The 19090-nt window shown below is 33.2% G+C and overlaps 1 protein-coding gene across 1 annotated transcript in view; it reads left to right on the plus strand.

Annotated features, from left to right (window-relative positions):
- The window catches only part of LOC106458344 (calcitonin gene-related peptide type 1 receptor-like), a 71083-nt gene that overhangs the window by 44271 nt on the left and 7722 nt on the right, over positions 1-19090 (plus strand). Inside the window, exons 3-6 of the mRNA XM_013917851.1 lie at positions 1692-1848; positions 6893-7023; positions 8910-8995; positions 9849-9984. Coding sequence (XP_013773305.1) covers positions 1692-1848; positions 6893-7023; positions 8910-8995; positions 9849-9984 — 510 coding nt within the window. The remainder of the gene's footprint in view (positions 1-1691; positions 1849-6892; positions 7024-8909; positions 8996-9848; positions 9985-19090) is intronic.

A 19090-nucleotide genomic window follows, 5' to 3' on the forward strand; every position in this document is an offset into this window, starting at 1 on the left:
CCTCCCACGACTGTATGTTCAAATATTACTTAAAGGTCATTTTAGTCATGTAAATTCAAATATTACTTGAAGATCATTTTGGTCATGTAAGTTCAAATATTACTTGAAGGTCATTTTAGTCATGTAAATTCAAATATTACTTGAAGGTCATTTTGTCGTGTAATTCAAATATTACTTAAAGGTAATTTTGGTCGTGTAAGTTCAAATATTACTTAAAGGTCATTTTGGTCGTGTAAATCCTTTACTGTATTTGAAGTGTTTATAAATTGCACCTTCCTGGAGTGTAGGTTTCAATAATGCGTTCGAAACGTGTAGTAAAAATATGGTAAAAGAGCGACAGTACTTAAAGACAAAAGCTGGTACCTTTTTTTTTGTTAGTTTTTTGTTCCACAAGTAACGTATACATTCTAACCTCTTTACTGTTACTTTCATTAACAGTACTGGATAATATATCTAAATTCATTACTTGTTGTGCATTATCAGCTTAATATATGTATTTAGGACTAACCTAAATCTCCTAAGCTGGCCTAGCCTCATGAGATATTATTGGGATTACGGCCGGAAATTCTAATCTTTATAAACAAGAGCGTTTGGAAAATATACTTAATTATCTAAAATTAGTAAAAGGTTGATTTATTATTTTTTAGTTTCGCTCTAAGTAGGTAGCTTGCTCTGATATTAAGTTAATGTTAGTGTAATGTTTTTTGTGCAACAAACCTATTGTACGTATTGATTAATGATTATTAGCTCATGTGCACCACTTCGATACACTTCTTAAAGATAAATGTTACATGCGACACTTTATGTGTAACTTATTGCGTAGTTTAATCAGTTACGTCTAGCATAATGCAGTGGTATAATTGGCCGTGTGTAATTTATTTACAGTGGTTATATGGATTTTGCGTAACTTATAATCGTTTAATCACTTACGTGTAACTTATTGTGGTACATTAACTACCTATGTGTAACAAGTTGTAGCGGTTTAATCACTTACGTGTAACATGCTGTAGTGGTTTCATCACTTACGTGTAACATGCTGTAGTGGTTTCGTCACTTGCGTGTAACTTATTGTGGTACATTAACCACCTACACGTAACATGCTGTAGTGGTTTAACCACCTACGTGTAACTTATTGTGGTACATTAACCACACGTCTAACATATTGTCGCGGTATAATCACTTACGTGTAACTTATTGTGGTACATTAACCACCTACGTGTAACATGTTGTAATGGTATAAGCACTTACGTGTAACTTATTGTGGTATATTAACCACTTACGTGTAACATGTTGTAATGGTTTAATCACTTACGTGTAACACGTTGTAGTGGTTTAATCACTTACGTGTAACTTCCAAGTTACAAATTTGTGTCTTTTGTGTGAGCAGTAATCCAAAAATATTTTAAACTTCTGTGGAACTTAAAAGAAAAATATTATTATCCACTGGTATTTAATATGAAGAATTAAAATACAGCCATTCATTCGGTGATTATAATCTCAATAATTGATTTTTTGTTTTCACTTCATTATAGGTCATTATAGTGTCATTATAGGTACCTTAACTTACACAAAGAACAACGCAAATCTGAGAGATATGTTTGATTTCCAGTGTCTTTACTAAAATGTTTTAATCGTCATTCAGCATGTGTCTAATACTCAAAGAAATCAGCCTTGCGTTATTTCATTTACAGGACTGGTTATGTAAAACAATTTTATCCCTCAAAATGTACGCCGCCATGGCTAGCATAAACTGGATGTTTATAGAAGGTCTCCTTCTACATACTAGGATCACAATCTCTGTGTTCAGTAAGGATGCTCCTTTCAAAATTTACTACTTGGTAGGATGGGGTAAGTATTTTATAATAATACCAACCTTATTTTATTTGTTGTTGCATGCTACGGTAGGGTTAGTTATATCTTAAAAACAAAGTTTTTAAGCCTTTGCTACTTGACATCTTTAATTAAGTGGTATTATATTAATTACTCCATTTAACTCTTGTTAACTGCTGCTTAAACATCATCTTTGGTATTGTAGTTAGGTACTATTATTATTATTAAGCAGCTTCAACACCGTTTTTTTTTTATTGTATTTAGGTACTGCCGTTATCGTTAACAGTTTCAACATCATTATTATTACCTCCGTCACCAAAGGTGGACGGAGGTTATGTTTTCACCCCTGTGTGTGTTTGTTAGCCGAAAACGGCTGAATGGATTTGGACAAAAGTTGATACACATTTGGACTATGACCCAACTTAGAAGTTTTTATTTTTGGACGGTGAAGGTCAAAGGTCAAGGTCTCAACAAAGGTCACGAAAATTAAAAAAAATCCCTATCTGGGTACCGATTTTTCACACTATTTTTGCTCTATAACTCAGTCAAAAATGATCGGCTTTTAATAAAACTTGGTGGACATATGTAGAATATTATTACACCTTGTTGTCCTGCCAAAATATGGTTTGTGTCCGTTAATAACAACGGACATTCGGACACATTTTCCTATTGTATGAGAGCCGAATACGATGAACGCTGCATGGCGGAGGTATGCTTTACTGAGTGCCCTCTGGTTTTTATTGTATTCAGGTACTAGTATTATTAAACAGTTTCAACATCGTTTTATTATTGACTGAGTTAACAGTGTTACGTTAGTAAACAATTTCAATGTCATACTGTTGAATATACTTGGTTACTGATAAATTTGATGTCATATTTTCGTTTTTCACTTTAAAACATCCTGTACTTATCAAATTGAGTTAGTAACATCATGGTGTCGCATCATTTGGTTGACTGATGCCAGTTTCTCAAAGAATCTAATTATTTAAGCAAGCTTTTATTTTATGTAAACAGTATAAAACATTAAAACGCATCAACTTGTCGGAATCAGTATAGAACAGTGCACTGAATATGAACTGTAGGAATCAGTATAGAACAGTGTACTGAATATGAACTGTAGGAATCAGTATAGAACAGTGTACCGAATATGAACTGTCGGAATCAGTATAGAACAGTGCACTGAATATGAACTGTTCGAATCAGTCTAGAACAGTGTACCAAATATGAACTGTCGGAATCAGTATAGAACAGTGTACTGAATATGAACTGTCGGAATCAGTATAGAACAGTGCACTGAATATGAACTGTCGAAATCAGTATAGAACAGTGCACTGAATATGAACTGTCGAAATCAGTATAGAACAGTGCACTGAATATGAACTTTCGAAATCAGTATAGAACAGTGTACCGAATATGAACTGTCGGAATCAGTATAAAACAGTGTACTGATTATGAACTGTCGGAATCAGTATAGAACAATGCACTGAATATGAACTGTCGAAATCAGTATAGAACAGGGTACTGAATATGAACTGTCAGAATAAGTATAGAACAGTGCACTGAATATGAACTGTCGGAATCAGTATAGAACAGTGCACTGAATATGAGCTGTCGGAATCAGTATAGAACAGTGCACTGAATATGAACTGTCGGAATGAGTATAGAACACTGTACTGAATATGAACTGTCAGAATCAGTTTAGAACAGTGTACTGAATATGGTTTGTACTATATTTTGCATTCTGTTTACAAGTAGGGCGAGGTTTTTGTTTTAAATAAGAAACCCTTACTATGTCATTTATTTTCTAACTGGGGATGGGGGAAGCTATTTAGTCTCAACTATGACTTATTTAATTTAAGACTTATATCTATACTAAACCTCTTCCATACACTTGTATACTAAACCAAACCCCTTCCATAAACTTATGTGTATACTAAACCCCTTCCATACAAATATATCTATACTAAACCCTCCACAAACTTATGTCTATACTAAACCCTTCCACAAACTTATATCCATACTAAACCCCCTTCCATAGACTTATATCTATGTCTATACCCCTTCCATAGACATATATCTATAATAAACCCCTCCCATAGACTTACATCTATACTAAACACCCTCCCATAGACTTATAACTATACTAAACCCCCTTCCATAAAGTGGAACTTCTTTCTCTAACTCGGCTATATTTCAACCAGAATCTAATCTGTTTTCGTAAGATATTTGTAAGTACTTCTTACCTTGATCCAGAAACTTAAGTAAGTTGGGTACCAAAAGCGCCATCTAGCTAACAAAAAACAAAAAAAAATAAAACACTCCAGGCTTTAACGAGTTTATTTTTAATTTGTTATTTATTTTTAATTTATTTCATTGACCATTGATAGACTTAATCTTAACTTATTTCATTAATTATTCATTTGTTTAATATCAATCTATTTCATTAATCCGTAAATTATTAATTCATTTGATTTATATTTTTTATAAACATGAGTTTTTTGTTGTTTTTTTGCTGTACTGTCTGTACTGCCTTGTTCTTCAAGGGACATCAAATCTACAACACTGCATCAAACACAATACTAGTATTTATGTGTTCTATGAGTTATATTTTATTCTTTATTTAATGTTATTTCATTAAAAGTATTGGTTAGAATGTTTAATTTATCTTTTGTCATTGTTTCTTTAATTTTTCTATTATTATAAATGTTTATTGTAAGGATTATTTAGGCGATTTTAGCTTAGATCGTGGATTTATAACTAACCTAAATTTCCGAAGCTGACCGAACCTCGTGGGATATTATTGGGATTACGGACGAAGATATCACTAACAAGTAACGGGTTAAACAACGTATTATAAGTAAGAAATAAAAGCAGTATATTATATTAGTTATTTTCATCACTAGGTTTGTTTTTAGTTGTGATCTAGATAGGAAGCTTGCTTTGTTCAGAAATCAATATTAGTTACTAACTTGCTTGACTGTAAAACGTTACATAGTCTGTTGGTTTTTTTTTTATCTGATTTGAATGTTGCGTTACCAGTAATAGTAAATAAGTATGCTTATGATACCCTGTTGTTTCTGCAGAGCTTTAGAACTAAAGCTATATTCCGTCGATTCTACAGAAAACTAAATACTTAATTATCTATATTCCGTCGGTTCTGTAGAGATCTAAAAACTTAATTAGCTCTATTCTCTCGATTCTGTAGAGATCTAAAACTTAATTAGCTCTATTCCGTCGATTCTTCAAAGATCTGAAAACTTAATTAGCTCTATTCCGCCGATTCTGCAGAGATTAACAAACTTAATTAGCTCTATTCCGTCGATTCTTCAGAGATCTAAAAACGTAATTAGCTCTATTCCGCCGATTCTGCAGAGATTAACAAACTTAATTAGCTCTATTCCGTCGATTCTTCAGAGATCGCTAATTAAGTTTTCAGATCTCTGAAGAATCGACGTAATAAAGCTAATTAAGTTTGTTAATCTCTGCAGAATCGGCGGAATAGAGCTAATTACGTTTTTATCTATTCCGTCGATTCTTCAGAGATCTAAAAACGTAATTAGCTCTATTCCGCCGATTCTGCAGAGATTAACAAACTTAATTAGCTTTATTCCGTCGATTCTTCAGAGATCTGAAAACTTAATTAGCTCTATTCCGTCGATTCTTCAGAGATCTAAAAATTTAATTAGGTCTATTCCGTCGATTCTTCAGAGATCTAAAAAACGTAATTAGCTTTATTCCGTCGATTCTTCAGAGATCTAAAAAACGTAATTAGCTCTATTCCGTCGATTCTGCACAACTCCGAAAATTTAATTATCTCATTCAGAAAATTCACACTGACACTTTACATTTAATAATTTATATTTTACATGATCAGCATCTATAATAACTTAGTAATTAAAAACTATAAACAGTTAGATAGTTCAATCTGCTGTTGTTGTTTGTAGTTAAACAGTTACATAATTCGATCTGCTGTTGTTGTTGTTTGTAGTTAAACAGTTACATAATTCAATCTGCTGTTGTTGTTGTTTGTAGTTAAACAGTTAGAGAATTCAATCTACTGTTGTTGTTGTTTGTAGTTAAACATTTAGAGAATTCAATCTGCTGTTGTTGTTGTTTGTAGTTAAACAGTTAGATAATTCAATCTGCTGTTGTTGTTTGTAGTTAAGCACAACGCTACACATTGCCAACCACGGGTATCGAAACCCGGTTTTTAGCGTTATAAGTTTTCAGACTTACCGCTGAACCACTGAGTGGCAATTCAATCAGACTTCTTTGACACAATGATCAAGTCAGGAATGTTTAACTTTGTTCGAAGGTGAGGGGTGAAGTTAAAAACATAGTTAGTAATAATAGTGTATGTACGATAACTGGAAAAAGTTGGGGCAGTAGCCTTATGTGTTAGGCGCCTATAAATCGTTTTTCTACAATTATGTACATTGTAATTTATTTGCTCTCGTTCTGTTGTTTTTTTTTTTCATTAGGCTTAGCGGAATGATAATGGCGAATCCTTTCACTTCTGGCTACCTATACTTCTCTACAACCAATGCAATGTAGGTGGAGAAGTTATGTCCGTATTAGTAAACAACATTCTGTTCTATTCTTTTAGACACCGGCAACATTACCATGTGTTAACATAACACATCCATCTTATCAGTAAACACGCCCAAGAGGAGTTATGTGACTAGCACTTCTATTTATTTTTTCATTAGCTATAATAGTTAATTACGCGCGACGTAAGAACGCGCCAGTAACTTAATAAAGTACTTACCTAACAGCTTTTAGGATCTATTTGCATGAATGTGTCAGAGTAATTAATAGTTCGGGTAGATTTTTTCCTGTCTGGTGTAGATTAACTCTGATGAAATAATCGATAGGTATCAATAATCATAGTTTTTATAAAACTTGGGCACAGGAAATAAATCCCTTCCCGCTGTGTTCTACTTCATAAGGATTTGTAATGCCTTAAGTAAGTAAAATTATAGCAATATGTTGTAACGTTATTGTTTTGTTTTTTTTTTCTTTTTGGCCGTTCCATAGTAATGTGATAGTCTTTTATTTCCAGGTTTTCCGTTACTATTTATCATTTCCTGGTCAATAATCATGGCTCGGTTCCTGAATACGCCATGTTGGAAAGGGTACGGAAAAACATATTACATGTGGATCGTTACAGGACCCATGATTACGGCTCTCGTGGTTGGTAGTTTGGATTTATTTTTTTTATGTGCTAATCTCTTCCGTCCTGCATTATATTTATGTTGTTTTTATAAAAAAATTCTGTGTTTTAATATACATTTGCAAAACCTCTTTGCAAGTAACTAAAATCTTTAGTGTTTTTCGCGACAAAGAAAACAAGTCGACGTCTTGATAGGAATTTAAATAGAACGTATTAGTATCACTTCGTTCAGAACAAATATTGCAGGTAGTAAAAAGTATCAATTTAAAAGCTTATTGAAAATTGTTTATTTTGATAGACGTTTAAATCGAGTCATCGTTAGGAATATACAATAGATTCACCATTAATTACTATGTTGATTGCTTTTGTAGCGCTTTCAGTAGCTCAAACAACATTAATTATTTGTAAATGTATTCTACTACTGAATAATCCCTGTATTTTATCATGGAAATGTGTTTACGTGAGAATCTAAGGATTCTCTTAACATCTGAAAAGTGATTAGAAGTACGATAACCGTTTCTATACAGATGTTTGAATAACTTAGAAAACTAATTATAATAATATCTACCTTATGTTTACAGAAGAGTTAGTTGTTGTTTGGAAACTAAATATGATAATATCTACCTTATGTTTACAGAAGAGTTAGTTGTTGTTTGGAAACTAAATATGATAATATCTACCTTATGTTTACAGAAGAGTTAGTTGTTGTTTGGAAAACTAAATATGATAATATCTACCTTATGTTTACAGAAGAGTTAGTTGTTGTTTGGAAAACTAAATATAATCATTTCTACCTTATGTTTACAGAAGAGTTAGTTGTTGTTTGGAAATCTTAATATAATCATTTCTACCTTATGTTTACAGAAGAGTTAGTTGTTGTTTGGAAACTAAATATAATGATATTTACCTTATGTTTACAGAAGAGTTAGTTGTTGTTTGGAAACTAAATATAATGATATCTACCTTATGTTTACGGAAAAGTTTGATGTTGTTTGGAAAAACTAATTATAATAATATCTACCTTATGTTTACAGAAAAGTTAGATGTTGTTTGGAAAACTAATTATAATAATATCTACCTTATGTTTACAGAAAAGTTAGATGTTGTTTGGAAAACTAATTATAATAATATCTACCTTATGTTTACAGAAGAGTTAGTTCTTGTTGTTTTTATCATTCCACTAGTTGTTTTAGTGGTGTTCTTTTGTTATTCCTTCAGTCATTGCGTGCTTATTTTAAGATTACTGCTTGGACTGATAGAATATCGATATTAAATGCATAGTGAAAAAGTTTTTTGTTGTTTGTTTTTTTTTACTATTTCTACCAAGATACGAACGTCATTTTTTTATATAAATAAATACGAAAGTCATGTTTCTGGATACATAAAGATGAATACTGATAAAAGACCTAAACTATAGTACTGAATATCTGTTATATAACTGCCACAGAACGTCGCGTGTCTTTCAAATTGTTTAGTGACTTTAATATTTTACAAATATGTCTGGCGTTTGTCTTGATTTAACTTAACCCTCGTTGCCTGTCTCTTGTTAGCCACTTCCCATTTGGTAGTGTATCACTCATCATATGTAAATCTAAAACCCCCATTAGTTTCCTATTGTTTATGTATTTAGTATAAAAATAAGTTTCAGTAATATATGGGGGACAGAAAATTTCATCTAAACAAGGATAATACCATGAGGAAACAGGAACAAAAGAAAACTCGACTTACAAATAACTGCAAGTTGGTGTATACATAAATAATTTACGTAGATTCTCGTGCGCTTTCTGCTCCCTTTACTGCTATATGTATATTTATGTATGCACATATATATATATACGTTTGTACATAGAGACAAACATATAGAAGACGGACGGGAATTTGATTGGCTATATTGATTTTTTTTCAGGTAAACACTGTCTTCTTAGTGAACGTTGTACGTATATTGGTGACGAAACTACGCATGAACAATTCCATAGAAACCACGCAAGTCAGGTAGAGATTAGTTCTTGTTTGTTTTAATCTCACTGCGCATGAACAATTCCATAGAAACCACGCAAGTCAAGTAGAGATTAGTTCTTGTTTGTTTTATTCTCACTGCACATGAACAATTCCATAGAAACCACGCAAGTCAAGTAGAGATTAGTTCTTGTTTGTTTTAATCTCACGCTCAGCGTTGGTATAAATTATTTTAAGATTTAAAGAAAAATAAACACACGAGTGACTATATGTATCTAGAAAAGTGTGATAAAATAAGAAAATATTTACATATTTAGTGAAATATTTGTTTTTTTATTTTATAAGCAATTCAATTTTTTAACAGTAGCAACACAGAAATTCAAAAGTGTTTTAGTGTTTGTCCTGTTTGGAATTATTTACGTCTTTATTGATTACTTTAATGACCAATCCTGAGCATATTTTACAACTGAAAGGTATTCGAACATTGCTGATGAAACTATAAACAGTTTCAGGGTATTTTTTTTTCTTTCAACCAATAGCGTAACTTTTGAATGTATTCCTATATAGCAGAAGCCCCGGATGTTGATAGATTTATGGAATTTTGTACTCTTTAAAAGAAATAAAAATAAAAACGTTAAATATTTTCTATAAAATTTATATCAGGCTTGCTCTTATATAAGATTAAATCATAAAATATATAAACATGGCGTCAAGGATTTACCGAAGTTTTCAAAATTATTTTATAAAATAGAAATATGTCACAGCCTTAGAATAAAAATAAATAAAACATAAATCCATGAAACATATTAGGAATTTTTATTCAAATGAAATGTAAAAATGTTTCCATAAGAAGCTGAACGTCAGTATACAGTAAACAACTATTTTACAGGAAAGCCATCAAAGCTACTGCTCTTCTTTTCCCTCTGCTCGGAATCACCCATCTTCTCTTCTGCATCAATCCTCGTGACGATGCTCACCTAGAGAGGGCGTACATGATCACTAACGCCTTGTTGCAGTCCTCACAAGTAAGACTTTTAAATCTAATTTTATATGGAAGGATGAGACAAAAAATATGGACAAAATTCTTACTGGCGATAAATTTTATAAAACTAGTGCTCTTCGCCTGTCGCTTCAGAAAGTAAATCTAAATAGCACATTAGTGTGACATCTGGCGGAAAAAAAAAACACTTTCTAACTCTTTCGTTTTATCCTCCTTTGACAAGTTCACGTCCAAATTGTTGACACGTCTATTAAGTCTCATTATTTCAGTCTAGTAACGGAAGAACTCGTGCAGTGGAGCGTTACTTTAGTGTTAAGATGAGTTATTTGCGGTAGAACGCAGTACTGATCCTGAACACACACAAACGAAAAACTCGGATGAACTGCGGTGATTCGAATTTGATTTCTATTTACAAAAACGAAAACTGTCCAATGGAATATTTATTAAGCATTTTTCTGGTATACTTTAAGTCAATGTGAGTATAATCACAACCATCTGGCTACAATTCTTAAGCCTCTTCAAGTGACTAAAGAGAACAACAGCGAGGTAATTATCATTATTTAAACTTTAATCAAAATACTTACCGCCAAAGTAATTCAATGTAAAACCTGTCTTAAGTTAGTTCTAAACCACTGCTATTAACTTATTACTGATACGTGGTATTATTTTTCAACAGATGAACTAAATGGTTATATGAGAAACTCCATAAGTTCAGACATAGCTATCGCTAATTTTGAAACTAATGACCAAAAGGGTGGATAACCACTCAGAAGCACCTGACGCCTATGCATCTACTCTTAGCCAAATAGCGAGATTGACTGTCACGGTTATAACACTTCCAATATCTGAAAGTTGGGGGCATGTTCAGTGGCTTATTGTGGCTCAAACTTTGGACCTTTAATATGCAGCTCTGCACGTTAATCACTAGACTACGAAATAGCGAGATTGACTGTCACGGTTATAACACTTTCAATAGCTGAAAGTTGGGGGCATATTCAGTGGCTTATTGTGGCTCAAACTTTGAACCTTAAATATGCAGCTCTGCCCGTTAATCTCTAGACTACGCCCGGCCCATCTGATTTCTAAAATACAAAATAATGAGAAATTATAAATATTAGATACTCTAATACTTCAACACTTTTTTGGTAAGATAAGTAGAGACATTATTCCTATAAAATAAACAATACAAATTACCTCTTTTAAAACGTTTGAATACGTTGCTTTTTTTTCTTTTTTTTGGTTTGTAAAGACTTATAAAAAACTTAGAATTCTTTAATACCTGGAGATCTCGAGGACTCTCGTGATTATTGTTTTCCAATGTCCTCTATCAATTTACTAAACAGATTCTGTAGATATCAATTTTTATTTACAGTGAACATAAGCTCATGTATTCTTTACCTTGACAAGTTTTGTATTAACAAGTTAGTAGTGACGTAATCAACGAATTGTTGTTTTTCTTTCCCCCTAAAAATGAAAGAAACTGTGCACACTTTCGTGCATTATGATCATAACTAGTTGGGAATTATGAATAATCCGCAGTGATGGTAAAATGTACAATAAGGAAAACAACAGTCCTTGTTCGATCGATGGTCCGTGTTTAGAAAATAGCTAAAATTAATGTAGCCCCTCAATAATTAGGGCATCACAAAGTACGTAAAATATTTATAAGGTTATTCCGTAAATTTGAAGGTTGGAAGAATGTATCCTCGCGATGAAATGGGGGTAGGGTTATCACACGTACTAACTTTGATTCCTGGACTGTAAGCAAAATAATAATGGCGTGCACAGCTTTATGCAGGGCGGTGTGCAATCGAGCAAGCGCATTAGTGAACCCATGCACTCAAATGAGTCAGATTCAAACATAGGAACTAACAGACTCAATTAACCATATGACTCATTACATTACTGAATATAATAGTCTCGCGCAGCAGAGGCTAAAATATTAAAGAAACAAAGTCAGAAACGATTTGGAAGTTTATTTCATTACAATTGAAAAGGAAGTCTATTAGCTTTATTGTCAACAAACAATGCAAAACGCTTCCAAAGCAAAATAAAACGAATAGCTTCATATGACGTCAGAGATGTCACTGTGGAATTGTTTATACGGTGCCAAAAATGATGGCGATCTTCGTCATTCGGGACCTAACTCCAGAAAGTGCAGTGTAAATAAATCCCTTTAATGTATAACTGTATATAATTTTGATTTCTAACAACGAGACGTGCATATTCACGTTATTCGAAATAAGTATAGAAAATCTGAGGGTAGTGTCTTGAAAATTGACAAATTCTTTGCGTTTGCACATCTATATTGTAATATGGATAATAATTGTTGGTTACACATGAATACAAAGTTAATAATCACGAAATAATAGTTTTTAATTATATCAGGATTCTCAACTTTATAAAATGGAAATGAGGGAGACTAACGGAGGAGAGAGTGCCCTTCCGCTCCAACTAGGGGATTTGGGGTAGTGCTGGGAGGTAGTACTTCTTGATATTTCTCCATTTCCGCCGCCGTATAATGCTTTGCGTTTTGCTTTGGTTGGTAACACTGTTTGAAACTGCTCCAAATATACATGGTTTAAGGTTAGCTGCTGATAACGAAAATTGGTAGATTCGAGACGAAAAAGCATTAAAAGGAAATGTTATTAATGTCGAATAGGGCTTGCCCTAACGGAAATAATGCGCTGATGGCTAAAACGTTAGCGTAAGGAAAAGGGTATTCGAGGGTGGGATCATAGACTAACGCAAATAAGAATTTCTGACATTAACAGTTGACCAATCAAGAATCGGTTCACGGATTGCAGAAGAAATGGTTACGTGTTGTTTTTGCTGTTTTTTTCAATGCGGTGGACGAGTGGGAGATGGACAAAAAACACGAGGGTTAAGTTTTGGTAAAGAATTTGTCAATTAATTATCTCCAGATAATAGTTTTCTTAATTGTTAAATAAATATTAATAATCAAGACAGCTCAAATTGTTAATCTGATGTAGTGAAATAACTCCTTTTAACGTAATTGTAGTACTTTTCAATGACTGGACACTTTATTAAGACTCTCCCACACTCATACGTCAAAGTTTGTAGAAAACTCAGTCTAATTGTGCATTCAACGATAAGCTGGTTATATACAACGTCAATTGTTTATTTGAGCTCTAAAAATGCAAAGATTTAATCACGTCATAGTTAGTATACTATACAAGGAGTAAGAGTAAACGAAGATAATGAGCGCCTATCTCGCAAGAACGTCGTTAGCCACGACTTTTTTTAAACTATATTCGAACACATCTGTCATTGGAGTCTGTCTGGAGTGAAAAATGAAAGAGATTTACGTCTTTTACCAGGTTTGGTTTGTTTTTAATTTCGCGCAGAGCTACACGAGGGCTATATGCGCTAGCCGTCCCTAACTTAGCAGTGAAAGACTAGAGGGAAGGCAGCTAGTCATCACCACCCACCACCAACTCTTGGGCTAGTCTTGTAACAACGAATTGTAGGATTGACCGTCACATTATAACGCCCCCACGGCTGAAAGGGCGAGCATGTTTGGTGGGACTGGGATTCGAACCCGCGATCCTCAGATTGCGAGTTAAGCGCTCTAACCACCTGGCTATGTCGGGTCCTTTCACCAAGAAAACAACTGTGTGCGTTAACTACTAGTTGCTAAACATTGGGAAAGAGGCTTAAAAAGACTCATAAAGTGCAATAGACATCAGGCAATATATCATTTAACTCCAACCATACCACCAGGAGGACACTACAGCAGTGGTCATACAGAAAAGGACAACTAGTGCAAAATCTAGGTATCGTAGACACAGAAAGGAATCGTATTTTTTACTGATACTGAGAACTCAAACTATAGAAATTTAATGGCTAGCGGTATGTGATGTGATTCACCTTTCATTATGTTAGCTGTAGAGTAAAAATATAGAGAAAACCATAGTTTCAGTTGTTCTGACAGTGAGTGCTGGAGGTGGTGTAGGAACGATCATGTTACAAAGGTCGAGTCATACGATTCCTTTAGAAAAATTCAACCCTAATGAGCAAATATTCCCCATTCAAATGGCGTAGTATATATATATATATACATACATAACCAAAAAACGTAGCGGTAGTAGGTGAAACAGTCATAATTTTCAAATCATTCGCCTCTAAAAATGAGCTACGATCAAACATGAGATTTACTGGTTTCTTGTTAAGTCCATTTGACGTCAAATCCTGACTACTATCGCAACGAAAGGGGGTTCAACCCGATATTTGAGAGTTTTAATAAAGTAATCAATCAATTGTATTTCAGAATTCTTTAATGTTCGATTTAATTCTGTATGTTAGGTACATGTAATATTTGTGTCGAATGTACGTGTGTGTGTATTTGTTTAGTTGCAATAATTAACTTTTTCTTTTAAATCTTTTTAACAGGGCATATTTGTAGCCGTTCTATATTGCTTCATGAACTCTGAGGTGAGAAAAGTTTTATTGTCGTATTATATATCGTTTTAAAACGTTATCCTGTTCTAGTAACGTCATCTAAAACCCTATCGTATTATGGTATTTTCTCCAACTCATCTTGACACTATCGGTGAGAGCTGCTCTCTGATATGATTGGAAAATAAAATTTGAATTTCAAACTTTAAGAATAGATCTTTAATGTATCGATTATTTTTAACTAAACACGTGTATAGAAGACATCCTATTAACTGATTCTCTCGCCAGTTCCGGTTTTCGATGTACGTCAGTTCAAACACATCTAATCTAATTACGAAAAGAATAATTTTGATAGTCACAAAACATAATTTTCATTATGACAAAAACACCATGATCAGTTTGTTTGATAAATATTGGAGATATTCCACACTCTACAAAATGTTAAAATTCAGAAAACAGCTAAAGTGGGGGGTAGAAAAAACGTACAATTTAAAAACAACGTTTCGCCAATGTTAACCTGGCATCATCAGGTGCTCAGCACACTTGTACACGACTGCTAAATACACCCAATTGGTGACGTTATAAGCACAACCTTGAGCTTAGCATAAGTGTAAACCTACTCCTTGTGTTTTATTTATTAAAGGTTTGTATTCCTTTATTAAAATGGCTTCTTTTATTTTACGTTTATTAATATTAGGTTCTCGGAAAATAATTTTCAGAATTTTATTTTCACTATAATGCGCCGTACCTTTAAAATGTTGGTAAGGATGTGAATGAAAATGTCCATGTTCTGCTTTGTAGTAGTTAAATTCCTTCCTGTCTCCCCTGTATATATATTATTACAGTCCTTCAAACTACTGCTTTCTCAATGGTTTAATTTCATTTTTAAAGACTATATTCAACTTTTTTCATTAAAAATAAATAAATTTACCTACAATTGGAAGTCCTCCAGTATTATATCAATTACTACATCACATATAACAATATATTGTCTATCCGTGTATTATATCAATTACTACTACACACATATAACATTGTAATGTATGTCCATGTATTACATCAATTACTACAACACATATAACATTATAACGTATGTTCGGGTATTATATCAATTACTACAATACTTCCTGTTTCCCCTGTATATATATTATTACAGTCCTTCAAACTACTGTTTTTCTCAATAGTTTAATTTCATTTTTAAAGACTATATTCAACTTTTTTACCTACAATTGGAAGTAGTCTATTTCTTTCCGCAGTTTTTTTGTCCTATTTGATAAACCAGGTACATGAGGAATTACACCTGAATGAATTTTCTTTTTTTTTCTGTCAACACATCAGCTCTTAAGCATTTTCTAACCACACTAATAGAATTGTGCTGAGTATCTGTTAATGCCACGTTAACAGTGGTGAAACGTTGTTTTTAAATCCACGATGTCGAGGATCCCACTTGAAGTAAATGTATATATAGTAGAGACGGCTGATTTGGGTATAGAAAACTTTTATTTGAAAATTACAAAACAAATAACAACGTTTCGACCTCCTTAGGTCGTCATCAATTACACTTTGTGTTCAAAACCATCAAACTTCGATTATTATCAGGTGAAAACTGAGATTTGAAAGTAAGATAATTCTAAATAGCCTCCCTGTGGGTCGGCAGTAACTTTACGGACTTGCAACGTTAAAATTCGGAGTTAAATTTCCCGCGATTGACAGAATGCTGATCACCCATTGTGTAGTTTTGAAACTAGCAATAACAGTAATTTGAATTAAAGTTTTATATCTAATCAATAGAAATATTCAAGACAGGATCCGGGAAAAAATTTGTTCAAAAAAAAAAAATATTCTGGAATCCCCCAGATAGGGTGTGTGTTTGTTTTAGCACAAAGCTACACAATTGTCTATCTGTGCTCTGTTCACCATGGGGAAATCGAACCCTGTATTTTAGCGTTGTAAGTCCGCAAACTTACAGCTGACACTCTGGAGATACTCTCACGTAGGAGAGTAATTAATGTCAGCTCGAATATCATCCATAGTTCTTTTGTATTGTTTAAAGTGTTTTATGGCAGTGCTTTGAAAGAATATAAACAAATATATGAATGTCAGTGAACAAAAACAAAATCCGTACTTAAACAACATCTTGGTAACATTTACACGAATATTACAAAACACCTAAGATTTAATAGACAATAATTAAAAATTATTTAATAATACAGTCTTACGTCTTTAAAGTAATCATGGCATGTGCCAAAATACTAAACCGAAGAAACACGGAGTGTTTAGAATTTGAGGGTCGTTTTCTTATTAGTGTTAGCGTTCAGTTCGTGTATCTAATTACAACATTTCTTCACCAGCTGAATATGAAAGCACGAAACAGAATAAAAAGTCTTGTACAGTAACATTGAACACTTTCTGGAAAATAAGATCATTTATTGGTTATCATTTGTCAAAATAACACACCGTTGTTTATACTGATAATTACTATGTTAAATATACTTTTAAATAAAAATTGACGTATTGGATTGGAGAGTGTGAAACACTGCTTTGTCTAGTATGTGACGTCATCACTCTGAGAGGATTGCTGAAAACAAAGCAAATCTTTAGGAGTGTCGTAAAAACGCATCTTGTTAAACGTTAAATAGTTGGAGCTCCAGACAAATTAAGTACAGGCTGGAGCCCCAGGGACAGGGCGTGCAGGCTAGAGCTCCAGAGACAGGGCGTACATGTTGAAGTTTCGAAAACAGGATGTACAGGTTGGAGTTCTAGAAACAGGACGTACAGGCTGGAGCTCCAAAGACAGAACGTTGGAGATAACTTATACTCATTATAAGTGGTACAAAATGTAACATTATGGAAGATAATGTAAAAAATTCACTGTTAGAAGTTTCGAATATGTAAACAACTTTTACTTAAGATGATAGTCTGTGTAAAAATCTTCCAAAATGATCTTATTTTTCAATATCTTTAAATTTTTCGAACGGCTAAAAATTGTTTTCAATAAAAAAGTTTTAAAATGAAATTTGCAGGTTAATCACGATTTTTTTTTGCATTAAAATATTGTTCTAACTTTCATTAAACTGAATTGTGTGCAAATTTATTTAATTTTTGCTAATATAAACATTGGCATTTCAAAGCTCTTGACATAAGGGCAAAAATCATAATCACAAAATCGCAAAAAAATAAATTCATATAAGTTTGTTTGTTTTTTGAATTTCGCGCAAAGCTACACGAGAGCTATCTGCGCTAGCCGTCCCTAATTTAGCAGTGTAAGACTATTAGAGGGAAGGCAGCTAGTCATCACCACCCACTGACAACTCTTGGGCTACTCTTGTACCAACAAATAGTGGGATTGACCGTGACGTTATAAGGCCCCCACGGCTGCAAGGGCGAATATGTTTGGTGGGACGGGGGGGTTCGAACCCGCGACCTGCAGATTGCGAGTCGAGCTCTCTAACCACCTGGGCATGCCGGGCCGTTCATATAAGTCATACACATTTCTACTGTATGACACTCCTTACCATCGGCCTGTAGTCATGCACTGATAACTTTATGGTTTCTATTATCTAATGTAATATAATGAACTTTAAAGTACAAAAACGAAATAAATTATCATATCTTCTTTGGCAACATTGTTTTCTGTTATAATTATTCGTGTTCTTAAACACTAATAGTAAAATAAAAAAGACTTATGTTTACCTTTGCTTATAATTGACTCGCTATAATTGTATGTTTACTTCTGCCTATAATTAAAGATTGTGTATACAATTTCAGTGACAGTTAGATCTTCCTTCTAAAGAAGAAAGGTCTCTCTCGGATTATGGAGTCTTTATGTTAATGTTGCATATACCAATTTCTTTTTGTGGCTTTACATACATTGCAATGATCTTGGCCTTCTGTTTTATTTTACATTTCACTCAGTCCCAGTAACCAAGTTGTTAATCAAGTTGAAGAACACTCTTCAAGAAACGTGGTCATAAATCATAGTTGCAGAGCATGATCACATCATTTTGAAGACTATAATGTGTATCGACTATCATTTAGGTTGGAAAACAGTTGTCTTTGACACTATGCTACGATAAACGTCAGAACACATTAATTCAGAGATAAGTAAACTTTTCAGGCTCAAAAAGAATCGCATGTGTAAAGATCTACTTGTGGAACGTTGTGGTATACCAGCAAAATAATTCAGTAACGAATCTTTATCGTTTAATATGCTTGTCAGAATTCTTAATATATATATATATACTTCTTTTTGCCAGTTGTCAGAATAAAAAAGCTTTTAGTTAAAGTTCTTAAGAGTATAAATATATATTGTATTGTTTTGCGGCTTAGGATTCCTCTACAGTAGGTGTCTGAAACTTGTTAGCGATAAATTCAACAACACTTAAACAGCACACACTTCACTTGTTTTCAAAATAATACAAATATTCAGAACAAGTTAAACGTATGTACCACAAATTCGTCACACTATAGATATTATAGGCATATCATAAACATTATATATGTAGTTCTCTTTTTCTTGTCAAAAGTCCACTTAGGCCTATTCAATTACTTTAGAATTTCAGTTGACAAGCCGAACTATTCTCTCTATTTCTATCGCACTAGTATTCTGTTTGTGATTCACTTACAGTAGTGACTCGAGATACCGTAATCGTTTGGTTTTCTTTCCTCTGAAGATCCTCTGTTCCTTTTATCTGATTCAATTACTTTAGAAC

Source organism: Limulus polyphemus, unplaced genomic scaffold (assembly GCF_000517525.1).
Source record: "Limulus polyphemus unplaced genomic scaffold, Limulus_polyphemus-2.1.2 Scaffold449, whole genome shotgun sequence".
NCBI lineage: Eukaryota > Metazoa > Arthropoda > Merostomata > Xiphosura > Limulidae > Limulus > Limulus polyphemus.